General features: G+C 39.7%; 1 protein-coding gene across 4 annotated transcripts in view; it reads left to right on the top strand.

Moving 5' to 3' along the window:
* Window positions 1-17,281, top strand: part of DNM1L (dynamin 1 like) — a 42,371-nt gene that overhangs the window by 14,896 nt on the left and 10,194 nt on the right. For 2 of the 4 annotated variants that reach the window (XM_063309456.1, XM_063309458.1), the window contains exons 2-14: window positions 834-981; window positions 5,329-5,367; window positions 6,954-7,000; window positions 9,190-9,261; window positions 9,873-9,959; window positions 10,333-10,495; window positions 11,708-11,828; window positions 12,791-12,922; window positions 14,280-14,486; window positions 15,038-15,158; window positions 15,340-15,495; window positions 16,366-16,455; window positions 17,030-17,122. In XM_063309456.1, coding sequence (XP_063165526.1) covers window positions 834-981; window positions 5,329-5,367; window positions 6,954-7,000; window positions 9,190-9,261; window positions 9,873-9,959; window positions 10,333-10,495; window positions 11,708-11,828; window positions 12,791-12,922; window positions 14,280-14,486; window positions 15,038-15,158; window positions 15,340-15,495; window positions 16,366-16,455; window positions 17,030-17,122 — 1,476 coding nt within the window. The remainder of the gene's footprint in view (window positions 1-833; window positions 982-5,328; window positions 5,368-6,953; window positions 7,001-9,189; window positions 9,262-9,872; window positions 9,960-10,332; window positions 10,496-11,707; window positions 11,829-12,790; window positions 12,923-14,279; window positions 14,487-15,037; window positions 15,159-15,339; window positions 15,496-16,365; window positions 16,456-17,029; window positions 17,123-17,281) is intronic. The other 2 variants (XM_063309457.1, XM_063309459.1) reach the window with 1 other exon arrangement.

Here is a 17,281-nt window from a genome sequence, read left to right on the forward strand (position 1 = left end):
TAAGATTATCTACTTAAGAATCTTATGTGGTGGAGTAGTGATTTTTTCCCCCAGTCATTCTCTTTACATACTTAGGAATAAAGTGGAAATTTAAAATTTAAAAATGTAAAAAGTATATTTAAAGGGGAACTTACTTCAAAGAATTATGTCACATTTTTTATTGTGTCACATTTCTGTAACTAGAATGCCTGCACATGGGTCATCAAACTTCGCAGGTCATCTTCTCCCTGCAGGACCAGGTGAGAGTGGTGTGTAGATGTCAGTGACAGCAGTAGGGAAGTTGTGCGCTTGTTTTTGTGTCCTCATATTCCTGGCAGATTTAAAAGCAGCCAAAGGAACCCAGGTTGGTACACAGCATATTAACAAGCTTCATAATACTTGTGCAAAATCAACAAATCCACAATCTCCAAGTCCCAAAATATGTATTCATTTTCATTTATTCCCTGCCTTTCCATCAGTGAAAGGCACCCAGGACTCTTTTTCAAACACCTGATTCAACAGAAAAAGTTTTAGTTCTCATCTAAAACTCAGCAACATAACACTAACTATACTTCGCCAGGAATGTTCTGTAATCATTAGTTGGCGATTGATTCTGACTGACATATTCATACCTTGTACAGAAAGGTGGGTGTATGTATGTGCCGGTGGATTCAACATGAGCATCCTATGCACTTCACATATACCGTTTGAATCTGGATTGCAAAAGACAAATCCACCTCCTGTGGTTCGGTGGGAGTTCATATTGATGATTATTTGAGATGCAGGAAACACTCTTTGTTCAAAGTTATTGGTGTGGTGGCATGAGTATTTAAGTCCTCTCTTCTCATTTTCAGAGCAGTGGCAAAAGTTCTGTGCTAGAAAGCCTAGTGGGGAGAGATCTGCTCCCAAGAGGCACCGGGATTGTTACTCGAAGACCCCTCATCCTGCAGCTAGTGCACGTTACGGCAGAAGAACGTCGGAAAACTGCTGGAGATGAAAACGGTAAGGGTAAGGACTGCCCACTGTGAGATTAATTGATACTTAAATGGCAGTAGATGATTGTGGGGCACTCTCATGGAGTCAGCCCAGGGAAGAAACAGCCCTTAAACTTCTCCTGTGCCTTAGGTTCTTTGATTGTTTTTCTTCCTTTATATATCCTGATGGCAAAGTACAGGTGGCAAATTGGAATGAGAATTCAGCAATTTTATGTGCAAAGGAGTTTGTGTCTATATGTTGGGGGGGGGGATCTAAAGAAATATGTTTATATTGCATATGGGTATATGTATGTGTTCTAAGATATTTATTTTTATTTCTTTTGAGGCATGTAGTGTTGGGGTAATCACAATTAGGCAAAGCATTTTAGCAGTATTTTTGATTAGGGGTTCTCAAACTGTTCCATGGAACCCTGGGGTTCTTCAAGAAATTGATGGGGTTCCATGAGAGACGGGGGGGAGGTTCATTTGAATGCAACCAATTTTGTATCGCTAGAACTTTGCCTTTTGATCAGGGGTTTTGGGAATGTATTTTTTAACAGGTTCCACAGCCTGAAATAGTTTGAAAACCCCTGCTTTCGCATGTTCAAAGCATTTTACTGATAATTTTTCACCATATATGACAGCAAGTTAAGGTGCATTGCTATTATTTTGTATTATGTACAGAGCTCCAGCATCTGGGGATGCTTTCTCACATGGAGAAGGACCTGTATGTGTAAAATATATCCACCTTAAGTTCATGCAAATACGGAGCTGGAAGGATTGGCAGCCTTGTTGATGGTAGAATTATAGGCTTGGCACTCCAGCTCCTTTATATATAGCTGAACAAATAATTTTTGGAAGAATAAAGAGGCTGACTAGCAACTAAGAGCAAACAGTGATGAGTGCTTTCTGAAGCTATATTAAAATTTCTCTACTCTAAAAGCAGTTTGTCGTCCTGAAGGATCATCCTTTGTCTTAAGCTTTATGTTCTGGCGCCCCTTGATTATTCAGGAGATTATGAAAATGTACTTTTCCCCTCTGAGAAAATGGTTTTAATTAGGCAGCAGGGGAAGTGGAATGTATTGGACCTGTTCTTATTATGGAAAGAAAAAATATATCAACAAGTTATGTTATTTGTATGACTAGTATATGCACTTTTCCCATGCATTGCTCTTGATGAAATATAGCTTGAGAGATATGGCTAAAATTAAAATATTTAAATGATTTGCTTCGATTGATATTTAAATGATGAAGGAAGGATCCCAAGTGTTTGCCATCCTTACAAAATATATTTAATTGACTGTGGCCGGTTTGAGGAGCCATTGACTTGTGGAGGAAAAGTTTGTATAAGTATATATCCCAGAGTAAATCTATTAGAGGCCCTGGAAAAAATACCATTTGTTTGCTGAGTTTTCATATTGGATTATTTGAAAAGAAATCACTGGTGGGCAATAACATCTGCAGACAGTTGGGATCTTACTAAAGCTGCCTTTAATAACAACTGGGATTTTGGGAATTGTCTGGTTTGAGAAAAAGCTTTTTACCACACACACACACACACACACACACCTGCCATTTAAAGTAATTGCTGCATATCATAGAGTTTACAAAATTCTTGGCTGAAATCAATTTGCACCTGTTACATTTTGAACTAGATTTTAAAGCCTCTCCTATCCTGGCTGTTTCATTACTTAGGATGCCTCTGTAACTGTTGATTGCCAGCTTAGTAAAAAAATTCTGAAGATGCTGTATAGATTGGTTCTATTGGTAGCTTTTTAAATTGAAGAACGTGAAATCACTGCAATCTACAATTTCCTTTTCCTGTGCAGATTTAGCTGGGAAATCTCTGTTCTTATTAACCCTATTAATGAAACCTGCAAAAGATAGGGATTGCAGTTAACACTCCTGTTTCTACTCTGCTCCATGGGTAGCCCTGGATTCTTCTTTGTGTTACAGTGTTGTGATGGAATGGGTTCCCAAGTGTGCATGCTGTCTTTCCTTTTTTTAGCCAGACAAACTAAGAGCAAGACACATTAGTGTGTAGATACATTAGTTTGATCTGTTTTGTCTTAAGGACTGCTGGTCCTTGTCAGGCTGAATAGCGTTTTGTAGAACCATGTGGGAAGCCAGATTTAAGAGCGCTGTAGGTTGAATGCAGAAAAACATGATAAAAATCACATGCTTGATAATAATAAAATAATAATCTGTTGTTTTCTGTGGCATTCCTGAGTCAGAGGAGATAACAACAGGGAATTGGTTAGGGATGATGGGAGTTATGATCAAATGTGTCAGGTGCACTGCACATGGGGAGGCTCATGTGAACCAGAAGTTGTCTCACAGGACAAATCTTGAAAGGAAAGGACATCGGAACAAGTCTGTAACTATCACAACTTTAAATCCTTCTCTGTGTCCACAGCTGAAGACCTGGGCACTGAATTTAGCCAGATAGTGATATTTTGTATGCCTGTTTATTTTATAGTTTAGGCACATTTATAAAGAAATCGAATCAAGAGAATAAACCAACCACATGGAGCAAAGCAAATAATCATAGTTACTGCATTTATATGAAAAGTGGACGACCCTGAATTTAAGACATTTCTTTCCCAAAAAGGAAAAGTAGAAGGAAACCAGATATAAACAGAAACCAAAATCCTGTGCAATGCCTAGATTTCCCACTTAATCAAACAAGAGTTCCCAACACCAGCTGAGAGCAGTCCTACATATTTTCCTTTCCCCACAAGTGGGGTAGTATGTCTCTGTGTTGTATTTGTATATGTGTTAATATGTGTATGTATGTGAACACACACACACACATACATATACATATACATACATACACATACCACATTCCAAAAAGGGGCAGAGCTAGGACAAAGAAAAAATTAAAGTTTCCGCAAATCTGGATGATTATACCAATGTGATGTTCTTGGCAACAGTATTTAGTTATGGAAGTTTATATTGCCTCAGTCATAGATGACTGTAAGTAGTTTAGAGTTCACAGTATGTATAATAAAAACGAATATTTTAAAATAGTACAACAGTAGTCATAATATAAAAGCATAATAATGCAATATAATCTGTCAACTTTTATTGATGGTGTCCTATTCTCTTTTGTATAACTCAAGGCAGTATATATAATATACCCACTTCCTATTTTCTCTGCCACAGCAATGCTATGAGGAGGGTTAGGCCAACAGAAAGCATGACTGGCCAAAGTGACCTAGCCAGCTTTCATGCTGAGGGAAGACTGGAACTCTCCCAGTTTCTAATCCAGCACCTTAACCACTATGCTAAACTGGCTTTAATGTTAAAACTTACTAAGGTTAGTATATTGTGTAAATTGCAGCCACCAATGTTTTAATTGAGTTGGTTAAATGGATTGTGACAATGATGTCTGTAAATCATCAATCATGTGATTCAGTCTTATATTACAGTTTCATGAAGTTGGCGGGGAATTCTGAGAGTAGCATTCCTAATATATACAGGTAGTTCTTGTTTACCAACTGTCTTGTTTAGTGACCGTTCAAAATTACAGTAGTGTAAAAAAAAAAGCTTTGCAACCAGTCCTCGCATTTATGACTGTCACAGTGTCCTGCGGTCACATGATTGCAACTGGCACCCATTTATGACTGTCGCAGTGTCCCATGGTCATGTGATCACCATTGGTGTGCTTTGCAACTGGCTTGTGACAAGCAGAGTTAATAGAGAAGGCAGAAGTAAAATCATAAGTCATAGTCACGTGAGGTCTCGCTTAACAACCAAAGGGGAAGTGAGGTCGTAAGCCCATTGAGGTCATGTGATTTTTCTGCTTAGGGACCACAGTGCTTAGCGACCAAATTGCTGGTCCCAATTGTGGTCACTAAGTGAAGACTACCTGTATAGAGGGCATCAGGCTGAGGCAGCCTGTAATAAAGTGCATGCAAACCATATTTTCTGATATTGAACCATTGTACAGCTATGTGAGCATGTTGACTTCTACAGACATTTGCCCAAATTGGGCCATTAGCTTTGTATTCTAAAAAATTGATGGTTCTTTTCCCAGTGTGACTGTTTTTTGGTGCTTAATTCTTCTTTTGGCAAATGGAGGTACAACATGGTATAATATTTAAGAGAGCTGATTGGTCATTTCAAAGACAGCAAACCTTTCACCTCTTTGATAATTATCTGCTTGATGCCTACAGCTTTTTAGGTGAAAGCTTGACTGTGCATTAATGGTTTCATGGTCAGCATGTATGTCTTTGTGCATGCTGTGATTTTTGCAGGACTAATAAAAACAGCAACTTGAAGTAACACATAATGACCTGAAAGGGGTGGGGGACAGACAGACCACCCTCTGTAGAACTAAACCTTTGATACTGTTTCTTTTTAACTGCAGACCCTGCAACATGGAAACATTCAAGGCACCTTTCTAAAGGTTTCCTATTTGCTTTTTTCCCCACTACACAGAATTGCATGCTTATTTATGTATTATAGCCACCAGCATTCCATGCCTCTTTTACTGCTGCCTGCTGTCTGTATTTGCACATTCACACGCTGGCTGCTATGCTCAATTGCTGGTTTTGGTCAGCTGCCTTACTCTGGGCCTTTCCATCTATCTGCCTGCATTTGTGTCAAATTAGAATCTTAACTAGAAACCTATCCTTTTTCTGGAAAGTGATTTAATGCTTGAATATAACCGTTTGTGTTCTTTCTCTTTTTCCTTTAAGCTGTGGTAGTGTGCATCTCTTGGAAGTAGCAAATGGTGAATAATTGCAATAAATAGTACTGGAAAGGGAAAACTGTCTAGCATCATGGAGGTGTGACATAGGCTATATAAGGGCTAATTTCAGAAACTCTCTGCAAGTAAATTGTTTTTCATCTGCCAATTATTCTGGAAAAGCTGCTTGGTCTCACTACAAAACTGCAAGCCACCCGACAACTGGCTTCTTCTTTAAAAGTGGACAGTGCTTAAAACAGAGTCACACATTCAACATGTTTTTCTTATTAAACAATATTCACTGAATTAGGATGATGGATATTGGCCATAACTAGCAAGTGCCTCCAAGCCAGTGTTCTCCAACTAGTTTTCCCCCAGCTGTTGATATTATTTTTATTTACTTCTTCCATTTATAAGGGGTGGCCAGTTGAAAACTATTCTGGGCAGTTTGGGCTATAAGTCTCAGAACTGCAATTGTAATTTATTTGGAGCATAAAAATTCTGCTTCAGACAACAGGCTTTTTCTTCTTTTATATTTTTGAAAGGGATATCCTTTCACTGGTGGTTATAAGGTAAAACCTGGATACTTAAGGTTCTATGAAGAGAATATTCTTGACTGTTATCCCAGGGAGCCAAAGTTACGGACAATATAAGGATAAAACTGGGCGTAGTATTGAAATGGGTCAGAATGCATGAAATTCCTTGACACAAGTATTGGGCTGCCTTAGGCATCTACACAAAACTTTTATAGTTACCTCTTTTAATGTTTGTCCTTTCATTGTGCCTTTTTTCCTCTGGAAGTTTACACTAACATTGTACTTGGCACATAACACAAAGGAACTGCAGAAGACCCAATAGATGAACAGGGTAACAGAAGCACTCTCTCGTATGGCTGCTTGTATAGTTGTTTATAACAAAGCTCTATTCTAAGCAATAAGATTTCTCCTAGTTACTAGTTTTATTAGCAGTCTCTTTGAAGTAAGGCCATAAGGAAAAAAATGCACACAGGTGTACTTGCTTACCCTGTAGCTGCTTCAAGGACTGGTCTGAAATGGATCTAAACAGAAGAAGCAGTATGTGCCAAGACCAAGGTTCTTAGTCCTTTATGGTATTATCAGTTCTCAGTAGAGTGGAGATTATTTGTAAATGCTGAAACATTTTGCTTACAATCCACCAATGTTGCTTGTTTTTAGTTTTTATCTTGAATGGCTGAAAGAGAATATCTCAAGAAACTGTATGTGTAGATGGACAACCTTGTTTATGTTGCCCACCTCTTATCTCATGCCATGATGATCTCTTTTCAGGGATTGATGCTGAAGAATGGGGAAAATTTCTACATACCAAAAACAAGGTAGGTTTTTTAATTGCTTTTTGTGATCTGCAGTAACAAAGAGGATGGCCAACAACTGCTGTGTAAGATGGCTGAGGGCTATCGTTTTGATTTCTCTACAATAATCCATAAGTGAGACGGCATCAAGGGCATGGTGGGAAAGAAATAGAAGATAGAGATGGTCACTTGGTATGGCTCAGAGCAATGTCTGAAGTGTTTTTTTAAGAGGGGCCAAAGCAAGCATTGAGGGTGAAAATGCGGTATGTATATATGTATGTATGTATATGTATATGTATATGTATATGCATATGTATGTATAATTAATTAATTAATTAGTGTCCCGCCTTCATTATTTTTATAAATAACTCAAGGCGGCGAACATACCAAATAATCCTTCCTCCTCCTATTTTCCCCACAACAACAACCCTGTGAGGTGAGCTGGGCTGAGAGAGAGTGACTGGCCCGAAGTCATCCAGCCAACTTTCATGCCTAAGGCAGGACTAGAACTCACAGCCTCCTGGTGTCAGAGTTTTCAAACAAGCCATACGTGTGTGCAAGAGAGAAATTCCCAGTGTTATGCTTGGTGTAAATGTGATTATAATCCAGAGTACAAACTTGCTTCAGATTGTGGTTTTTGATTCTGGCTGGTTCACAGTCTATACATAAGCCATGGTTGTTTTAACTATAGTTAGTTGAATAAGCAATGATTAGTCTTGTAAGTGGTGCTTTCCTTGCAGACAAGCTGAGTAATTCTGGCTTCTTCAAATATTTCCTCTTTTTTCTCAGTTTCTGTCAATACTTGGGAGAAATGGGCAGTTTGCAAAAACAAACCAAGAGTAAATCAGAGTTGTGGGTCAACATGTCTGCCCTGACATGTACAATCATATTTTGTTGTCCTGTTAGAGAGTGTCATTTTGCCTAATAATCATACATTTCAACAGTTGTAACACTTAGAAAATTTGGATGAAAGGCAAGTATTGAAATCCCTTCCTTCAAGATTTGACTAAAGAAACTAAAGTAAACAGGAAGATGTTATCTTTTCTTAGCAAAATGTGCAGAAATGGCACCCTTTATTTTCCCAAATTGTCCCTCTGTGATTTGCAGAAAAGCTGGATCTAGTGAGGATGCGGCAGAAATGCAGAACAATGCCTTTATGGGAGTTTGTGCCTGGCTTTTCCAGCCTAGACATGAAGAGCATATACGTGCTCTTAATTTTTAGTGTGCATGGAAAATACTGAATATAGCAGTTCATGCACTCTTCCTTTGTATAATAATGCATATAACTGCAACCAAAATGCAGCCCCTAGCAGAGGAGAAAAAAATGAAACAATATGACCTTCAGAAAACTACATTTCTGTGCATGGAATGGCCATTTTTACCTGGACAGTTTGTTAAAAGAACGTTTTCTGGCAACAAAATGAAGCTGCATCTCTCCAATTGGCGTCCAGCTTACATTCAAAACTGACAAGACTGAGTGACGGTGTGTTTCTGGCTTGCCTGGTACCATGGATTTTCCATCTGTAGTTCTGAATGGAGTAGCATTCCCCCAGACAGAACTGGCCAAGGGTACCTTTGCCCAGATTAATGTGGTGCACCAATTGTGTCCTTACCTGTAGCAGTCACTCAAGCCATAATCATCATGCACATGGAATATTGCAATGTGCTGTACATCTGGCTGCCCCTTAAGATCACTAGGAAGCTTCAGCTGGTCCAGAACGTGGCAGTGTGGGCAGTTGTGGGCGCACATTGGTACGCCCATGCTACATCTCTGGTGCATGAGCTGCACTGGTTAAAAGTGAGCTTCCAGGTGCAATTCCAGGTGCTGGTTGTGACCTATAAAACTTTGATGGCATAGAACCTGGTCATCTGAGGGACCATGTTTGTGCCATTGTTTTTGCCCATCCAAAAAGAGAGGACAGAATGGGCATGTTTCAGTGATACTTGATGCGCCTTCTGTATCACAGTACTTGACCCCTGAAACACTGTCCCCCCCAAGAAGTTCAAGCGGTTCTGACCCTGTCATCCTGTATGTCAATGCATTAGTCCCTGGGTTATCGCCTTCTTTGTTTTTATTGTACTGGATGCGTTTTCAGCAAATCGTTAGATTTGTGAGTTAGGCGGCCTATAAATCTGATAGATAAACAGGCAGACAGGAATAGAGTCACTTGCAAAAGGCTTTCAGCTCCGTTGCTTTTTCATTAATATTTCAGCTCTACACAGACTTTGATGAAATTAGACAAGAAATAGAAAATGAAACCGAAAGGATTTCAGGAAATAATAAGGTAGGCACCTAAAGTTATTATACTTTGTGAATAAGGATTGTTTCAGCACATGAACTGGAAGCTCATCAATTAGTCACACCAAGCCACTAGGCGTTGCCACATTTCTCTGGATTTCTGTGCCCCAGCTTTTGTTGTCCAGAGACCGAACCTGCCGCTGACTAGGAGGCTGTAGCTTGGGATATTATCGCTGGCAGCTTAGCCCTGGCAATGCAAACTATTGCCTTGTTCTTCCACTTAACTTTTTTTTTTTTTTTTTTAAGGCATTTTTGCCAGTTGCATTTAAAGGAAAATAGCATAAGAGCCAAGCTTAGAAAATAAATCATCTGTTTGGAAACCTATATTCGTAATGTACTCAGAGTAGGTAAGTTAGTGCTCTAGTTCAGATACTGAGGTCCAGAAATGCAAACTGAGATGCAATAGGAGCTTGCTCAGTAAAAATTAAAGCACCTGGTGCTGTTCAGAGGTGTTGGAATGACAATTTTCATGATTTCCAGCTATTGTGATCCCGGTACATCCAGAAGGCATCAGGTTGGGCAGGAGAGGCTGGTTTACCATTAAACCCAACATTGGTTTAGAAATTATTCTTGGCTTCTTTTTCCATTGTTTCCTAGGGAATCAGTCCTGAACCAATTCACCTAAAGATTTTTTCACCTAATGTTGTCAACCTGACCCTTGTCGATTTGCCGGGAATGACAAAGGTAAGAATGCATTAACTGTGCTTTTGGTTTTACAAAATCACAAGATAGCAAATTATACCGTACTGCAGGTATTTTCAAAATGGTTGTTGCTCAAGTTCTAGCTATGTCTGCAGCATTACGCTGCACTATCTCCTACAGAGTCCTTTCTTGTAACTCTGCAGCGCAGTTCTCTCCAAATAGTCCCCTTGCTTTAGGTCAGCATTCCCCTAATTGGCATCCTCCACATTTCTTGAAGTATAACTTTAATCATTGCAGCTATACTAGCTGAGGATTTGGGCGTGTTTAAGTAAACACATTGAGTTTATTAGTGCCTTTAAAGAAAAAGGTTCATAGGGATCCTCCCTACTCAGTTGGCTTAATTTTTACCCCCTAGGTACCTGTGGGTGATCAGCCAAAAGATATTGAACTTCAGATTCGAGAACTAATCCTTCGCTTCATTAGTAACCCCAATTCAATTATTCTGGCAGTCACTGCTGCCAACACGGACATGGCCACCTCTGAGGCACTGAAAATAGCCCGGGAGGTAGATCCAGATGGTGAGTATAAAGGGTGTATTCCAGATGGTCTATCCATCGCCAGGAAACATTACTTTACAGCCCAGCGATGGTTTGATGTTACCTTGTAGTAACATCTGTTCTTAGAAAATTCATGTACTCCATTGGAAGAAAATGGATGTTTTAGTCTTGTAAATGAGTCTTCTGATGGGAGGGTTTCAGACAAAAGGCAGGGTTAAGCCCTATAAACTACCAATCGCAGCAGGGAAGTCGTTCCATTGCTGTTCAAGGGTTACTACAGAATCATGTATAAAACCAGGAGGGCAGAGTACTCTTCCGCACAGCTCCCCGCCTGTTTCGTTATCTTGCCTCGATAACTGTAGTGCCAGGCTAGAGTTCACCAGTTCTGATACATGGCTTAATGAAAGCCAAGTTTGAAGTGCTGACATGGTGCCTGGGGGCAGGTAACAGAATAGGAGGAATGCTTAGCTCTGAGGCTTGCTTCCAACTCTATGAATCCTAGTTTATGAAACCTAGAACAATTGTCTGAGATGGTGAAATGTTTTGTTTTGCAAATGTATGCTCTTGTTAATTTCTGTTTGGGTTCATTTCTATTTCTATGTTCTGGTTATGTTTCTGTTTTGCTTTAGCCATTAAACTTTAAAGCAACTGAGATTTGGTTTCAGTGCTTTGGTGTGTACAACCTTCTGCAAATCATCATGATTAGCTTTTTTTCCTGAAACATCTTTGAGAGAGAGGGGGTTTCATTTATGTTGTTCACTGTAATGTATAGGAATTAAAACATCCCTAGACAAACAATTTATATGCAGTGCATGTCACCAGGATTGAGCCAGTATTATAAGCCAAGAAGATCCAAGTTCAGATGCATTCAGGCTTCCTAGTTTGCTTGGCTGCTCCTTCTGGCAGAACAAGCCCAGAGGAGGTGATTCAGCAGCAGGTACATTGGCTTGGTTGTAAGAAACTACAATTCAGAAAAATTCTGACTTAGCACAGTGCATGAGGGAGCTTAGAATAACTGCAGAATTTGCATTAAATCAGAAAATGGCTCAACCTTTAATGGTGAATTTCCCTTCTGCATGGCCTTGTTTAATGGTCAACCTTTCACCTTTTCACTTTTTTCCTTTCCTTTCCTTTCCTTTTTTTTTTTTACTTTGGGTAGATATTTCCTAGGCTTGAAAAGTTAAATACATGACCAGCTTAATGTAAATGACAGTTTTCCTGCCGCTCTGATAGGGCGGCGTACTCTTGCTGTTATCACAAAGCTGGATCTCATGGATGCTGGCACAGATGCCATGGATGTACTGATGGGAAGAGTAATACCTGTGAAGCTTGGCATCATTGGTGTGGTAAATAGGTGAGTGTGGAATGGCACGAGAGTTATATTCTCAAAGCATTCCTTTTATTCCCACACATCCCAAACATTCATTCCCACATTTTGCCATAAGGCTTGGGTAGACCTATTGGAGACGGTAGGTAATGGGATGGGGACTTCTGGTCCTCAAACTTTTATATCGTATAAACTAGGGGTAGAAAGCATTTCTTTTCTGCAGCTTTTGGAGCCATTTTGAGACAGGAAACACACAGAGCTGTAGGATGGGTCCCAAAATAGAGAGCAATAAATAGCAAAGAACATCCTCTCTTCCTCCCCCCACCCCTCCCATTGGCCTCTCTAAACTTGAGACAACTGGGAAAGTGCTGCCCCAGCATACAGGGCATGCCCTTCCTCTTCACTACAGTCTTTGTCCTTAGATGTGCCTATCCTTTTGCCTCTGATACAAAAAAGACATGGGCAACATTTGAGAGATAAGGCTGCAGCTTGGCCTTCCTGAAGGGTGCAAATAGTTCTCTGGTGACATAACTGGAAGGAGTGGAGTCAGAATTTTGTTAGCACTGTTTAGTGCTGGGAGATTCTGCTTGCTTCTGATATGAATAGGGTGCTCCTGTGTCTGGCATAATGGGACTTGGGAAATTGTGATTATGGTGACAGCAGGTAAGATGAATGAAAGTACAGTTAGTATTTGGCCCCCAGTTCACCATTGTAGACCCCATATTGACATAAGTTTCATGCCAGGACTGTGACTTGTCAGACAACCATATAGGCAAAGCAATAAAAGTCATACTGTGGCTGCACTTTCAAAGCAAAAAAACCAAACAAAACCAAGCACAAAATATAAACCTCTATGAACAGGAAAAGAATATGAATAAGATCTAGATCATATGCTGCAATGGCCAATTCCCATGGGTGGTGAATAAAATGTGAAATCCTTTATTATTACAGCATGCACAATAAGTACTTAAAATCTCATTAATGCGCAGGAGTCAGCTGGATATCAACACTAAGAAGAGTGTGGCTGATTCGATTCGTGATGAATATGGTTTTCTCCAGAAGAAGTATCCCTCTTTAGCCAACCGCAATGGAACAAAGTATCTAGCTAGAACACTTAACAGGTACAGGGAGCTGCTGTGATCTTAAGCTGCAGCTTTAATTTTTCTCCTGTTAGCGGTATTTTTCTAGCACAGCCCCACTATATGTCACCTTTTTTTCTTTTCCCGGTGAGTAATAATAAGGGGTGCACAAAGTGTCAATTCCGGGGACAGAATGTTCTGGGAAAACCTTGAAGAGCTTTTATTGGTGATAAAATAATGTGTTCCAAGTGCAGAATGTTTTGCATATCACCTCAATGTCCTGACACTTCCAAGGTTTCCAGTTTTGTAGTTTTGATTCTCATATGCACAAGAACACTTGGAAACCTGGCATTTATTTGTGAGTTGATGTGATTAGCTTTGTGAGGTAGGCAAATGGCCAGTTTTCACTTGATTCCTCCCTGTCTTGAGAAGTTACAAGCCAAAGGATGGCCTTTGCTGATAAGGATAGATTTTGAAGTGCATTCTAGTGCTAATCCTGTGTGATGAATAACCTAACATAATTTAATGGAATTCTTGCTGATCTACTTCTTAATGTCAACCTATTATACTCCAGCTTTAGTTTACTTGATACTACCTTCACTTCCACCATCCCATTTTCCCCCAATGTTCAAACCAGCCTGGTTGCTAATTAAAGAAATAAACAATTGCAGGGGCTTCTAATTACAGCTCACCCATATCATGACAAGTTAAAAGCATTATTTCTGCACAGCTGTGCTATATTTCATTGTTTGTTGCCTCCCAGTAGATCCTCAGAGCCTCTCCTAGTTGTACCACATCCTGTAAAATACTCACTGGATAGCCTTCCAGGGAGAGGGCTTATAAGCAGAGGCCATCGGCACCCATTATCTGAAACAGCCTTTCCCTAGAAAGAAAACACGTACTAGCTTTGCTGTGGTTTAAAACATGTCGAAGCATTTGGGTTCATGCTGGCAGCCAGGCAGTTATAATCTATAGCTGCTATTATATTGTGCATTTTATTATTACATTTATCTATTTTTACTGTATGTTATTGCATTTAAGTGTCCTGCCTGGAGACTGAAAAATATTTTAAAGAATTGAAACAAATCAGTAATACAGCTTGTATGATTGAATGCTGTTAAAATTTTCAAATTGTATGTCATGTATTAAAGTTAAATTTATTGAGGAATGGTCTGGAACATCTCAGTAAAATTCTTTAGCATACTATAAACCCATAGATTTTTCTTTCAAAAATCTCTAAGTTAGCTGTATATATTTTTCAACCTAAAATTGCTAGCATTCAGCTCCTAGAGAACCCCGCTTGTTTAATAGCCAAAATGTGAAATGAAGACTTGAATAGATCGCATACTTAAATCATCTTTCTAACAGTTACTTTTCCCCCTCCAAACTCTGCTTTTAGGCTACTCATGCATCACATCAGAGATTGCTTACCAGAACTCAAAACCAGGATCAATGTTTTAGCTGCCCAGTACCAGTCTCTGCTCAACAGTTATGGAGAACCGGTAGATGATAAGAGTGCCACGTTATTGCAACTTATTACCAAATTTGCCACTGAATATTGCAACACCATTGAAGGGACAGCAAAATACATAGAGACTTCAGAACTGTAAGTAAATATTATAGATTTTGCTATAGATGATAGTCTTTCTAGATGATAGAGGATACATATTTATGTACAGGTAGTCCTTGCTTAACGTCCACTCGTTCAGTGACCAAGTTATAACAGTGCTGAATGAAGTGTGTATGATGGATAGTTGCAGCTGTCGCAGCATCCCGTGGTCACGGGATCGCCATTTGTGACCTTCACTGCCATCTTCTGTCAAGCAAAGTCAGTGGGGAAGCTGGCACGAGGTTGAAAATGGTCATGATCCCGTGATCATGGGGTGCTGCGACTGTGCAGGATTCACCTAACAATGGCAACTGGGACTGCTGGAACTGCAGTTGTAAGTCGGCGTGGTCCTGTGACATTGCACCTTGTGACTGCATTGCTTAGCGATGGAGTTCCCAGTCACAATTACCATCGGTAAGTGAGGGCCTCTTTATGGTCAGTAATAAAGCTTCTAAAACTTAAATTGAAATGTGCTGCTTCACATAAACTAAGTACAGATAATACAATTTGGCTTACTCATTTCCCAATTTTTTCCCCCCATCCTTCAGGTGTGGCGGAGCTAGAATTTGCTACATTTTTCATGAAACCTTCGGGCGTACCTTAGAGTCTGTAGATCCATTAGGTGGCCTTAACACCATTGACATCTTGACTGCCATTAGAAATGCTACTGTAGGTATTACCCTTTTATAACTTCTCAGTAAAATACTTTTTTCTCTTTGAAACAGGTACTCTGTGGTTGGGGGGGGTGCGTTGATTATAGAATGCCCTGCTCCGTGCTGCGTTGCCCTGTTCAGCATGGTGAGGTCTTTTGACAGAAAACAACTAATTGTTTTCCTTTTGATCGGATCAGGGTCCCCGGCCTGCGTTGTTTGTGCCTGAAGTTTCATTTGAGTTGTTAGTAAAGAGGCAAATCAAACGTTTGGAAGAGCCCAGCTTGCGATGTGTGGAACTCGTTCACGAGGAGATGCAGCGGATTATTCAGCACTGTAGCAATTACAGCACCCAGGTAAAAGAAGGAGCTGATGTATGGAAGTTGCTGCTGGTAGAGTTTGACACGATCTGGGCAGGCTGGAAAATCTCTGTGGAGGCTGTCAAAAGAATGCGTCCGCAAATTATAATTTCCTTGGAGATAAAGGAGCTCTCTTCTCATTAAGGAGATGTGAATGGGTGTTGGAATAATAATGGATTCTCCTAGAGGGCTGTGTGCATACTTACACACAGGCGTATCCTTTTATTATGGACATGCCAGGAAATGCTTTGCTTTGCCCTGCCTTGCACAGTGTAGTGCCCCAGATGATTTGGACAAATTCCATAATTCCCAGCCAGCATGGTTGTTGAGACATTGGCTGAAGTTCAAGAGAGGTATAGTCCAAAACGTCAGACTGGGAAAGGGCTGGCGTATCTTACATATGAGCCTGAGGAGGCACTAGGAAGAAGCATGAGGAGTGCTTAAAATAAGAGTACAGCCACTGTCCTGCTCCTTTCTATCACAGAGATTCTCTTTTACGTTACAGGGATAAGAGGATGGGTATGTCAGAAGGAATCATACTTCAATGTTCCACTCTGTTGAGATAATTACAGAAGAGTAGTAAACACCAGTGTGATGGGAGGGATTCCTCCAAATGGAACTCAAGCAAAACTCCTTGAGATTTGCTGTTAAAATGAAGTCCACAACCAAGGGTAGGGATGGTTCTTTGAATTAGGATGGTCCAGGGATCCATTTGGGAGCGCTGGATGGTCTCTGCTGGTTTATAGGAATTGTATCATTTGTGAAGACCAGCTTCATCTGGAAACAAAATGTTCTAGTTCATTCATTTTGATCATTCTGTTTTTGATTATAGCAAATGAAATCCTGTGCTGTTTTGCTTGTATTCAGGAATTGCTGAGGTTTCCTAAACTCCATGATGCCATTGTTGAGGTTGTGACAAGTCTTTTGCGTCGAAGGCTACCAATTACAAATGAAATGGTAATCAGGGTGGAGGTTCTTGTTTTATGACACTTTTGATTGCATGAAAACATGAGTTAAATATTATGGGGTATGCATTATGGGATTAGCTGCTAAATAATTATTTTGGTGATCAAAACAGTAGTTTTATAACTGACGTCTACAATTTCTGATAGAAGTACATAGAATGGGCTTCCTTCATAGGACTTGAGCTTCAGTTTGTTGCATCTTTATATGGTAACGAACTCCATTAAATTCAGTAATGGGGTCACATGCAGATGTAGGGCTTCTGAATCAAATGTGCATAGGAACTTGACCTTCCATTGTCTTTATTTATAGAATTTTGATCTACATAAAAGGCTGGAAAGTATTTCAAAACTACTGAAACATAATACATATGGTATAAACTTTGAGAGCTATAAAATCACTTGGAAACAAAGAAAACAAGCAATGTACAAAAAACAAACATGGAAAGTCTGCTGAGAAAAAATATTTTTATTCTAGATGCAGCGTTCTCTGCCAGCTGAAATTTTGAAGTTGTTTTTCAGTGGAATTAAAATTTTGAATTATTTTTTCCTCTTTCAATTTCTTCTAGGTTCACAACTTAGTGGCTATTGAGTTGGCTTATATCAACACCAAGCATCCAGATTTTGCAGATGCTTGTGGGCTAATAAACAATAATGTAGAGGTAAAGGAGAAAATCTATCCTTTTCAAATGTTTACAACACATTATTAAACTTACTAGATTTTCATATCAACTGCTTAGGATGAATTCTTTGTTTTGTCTGCTTGGGAATATTAGCTCAAACATAAATGATCATCTTGCCTGTGTGACAGAAACATCTCT

This window comes from Candoia aspera, chromosome 7, assembly GCF_035149785.1.
Source record: "Candoia aspera isolate rCanAsp1 chromosome 7, rCanAsp1.hap2, whole genome shotgun sequence".
Taxonomy (NCBI): Eukaryota; Metazoa; Chordata; class Lepidosauria; order Squamata; family Boidae; genus Candoia; species Candoia aspera.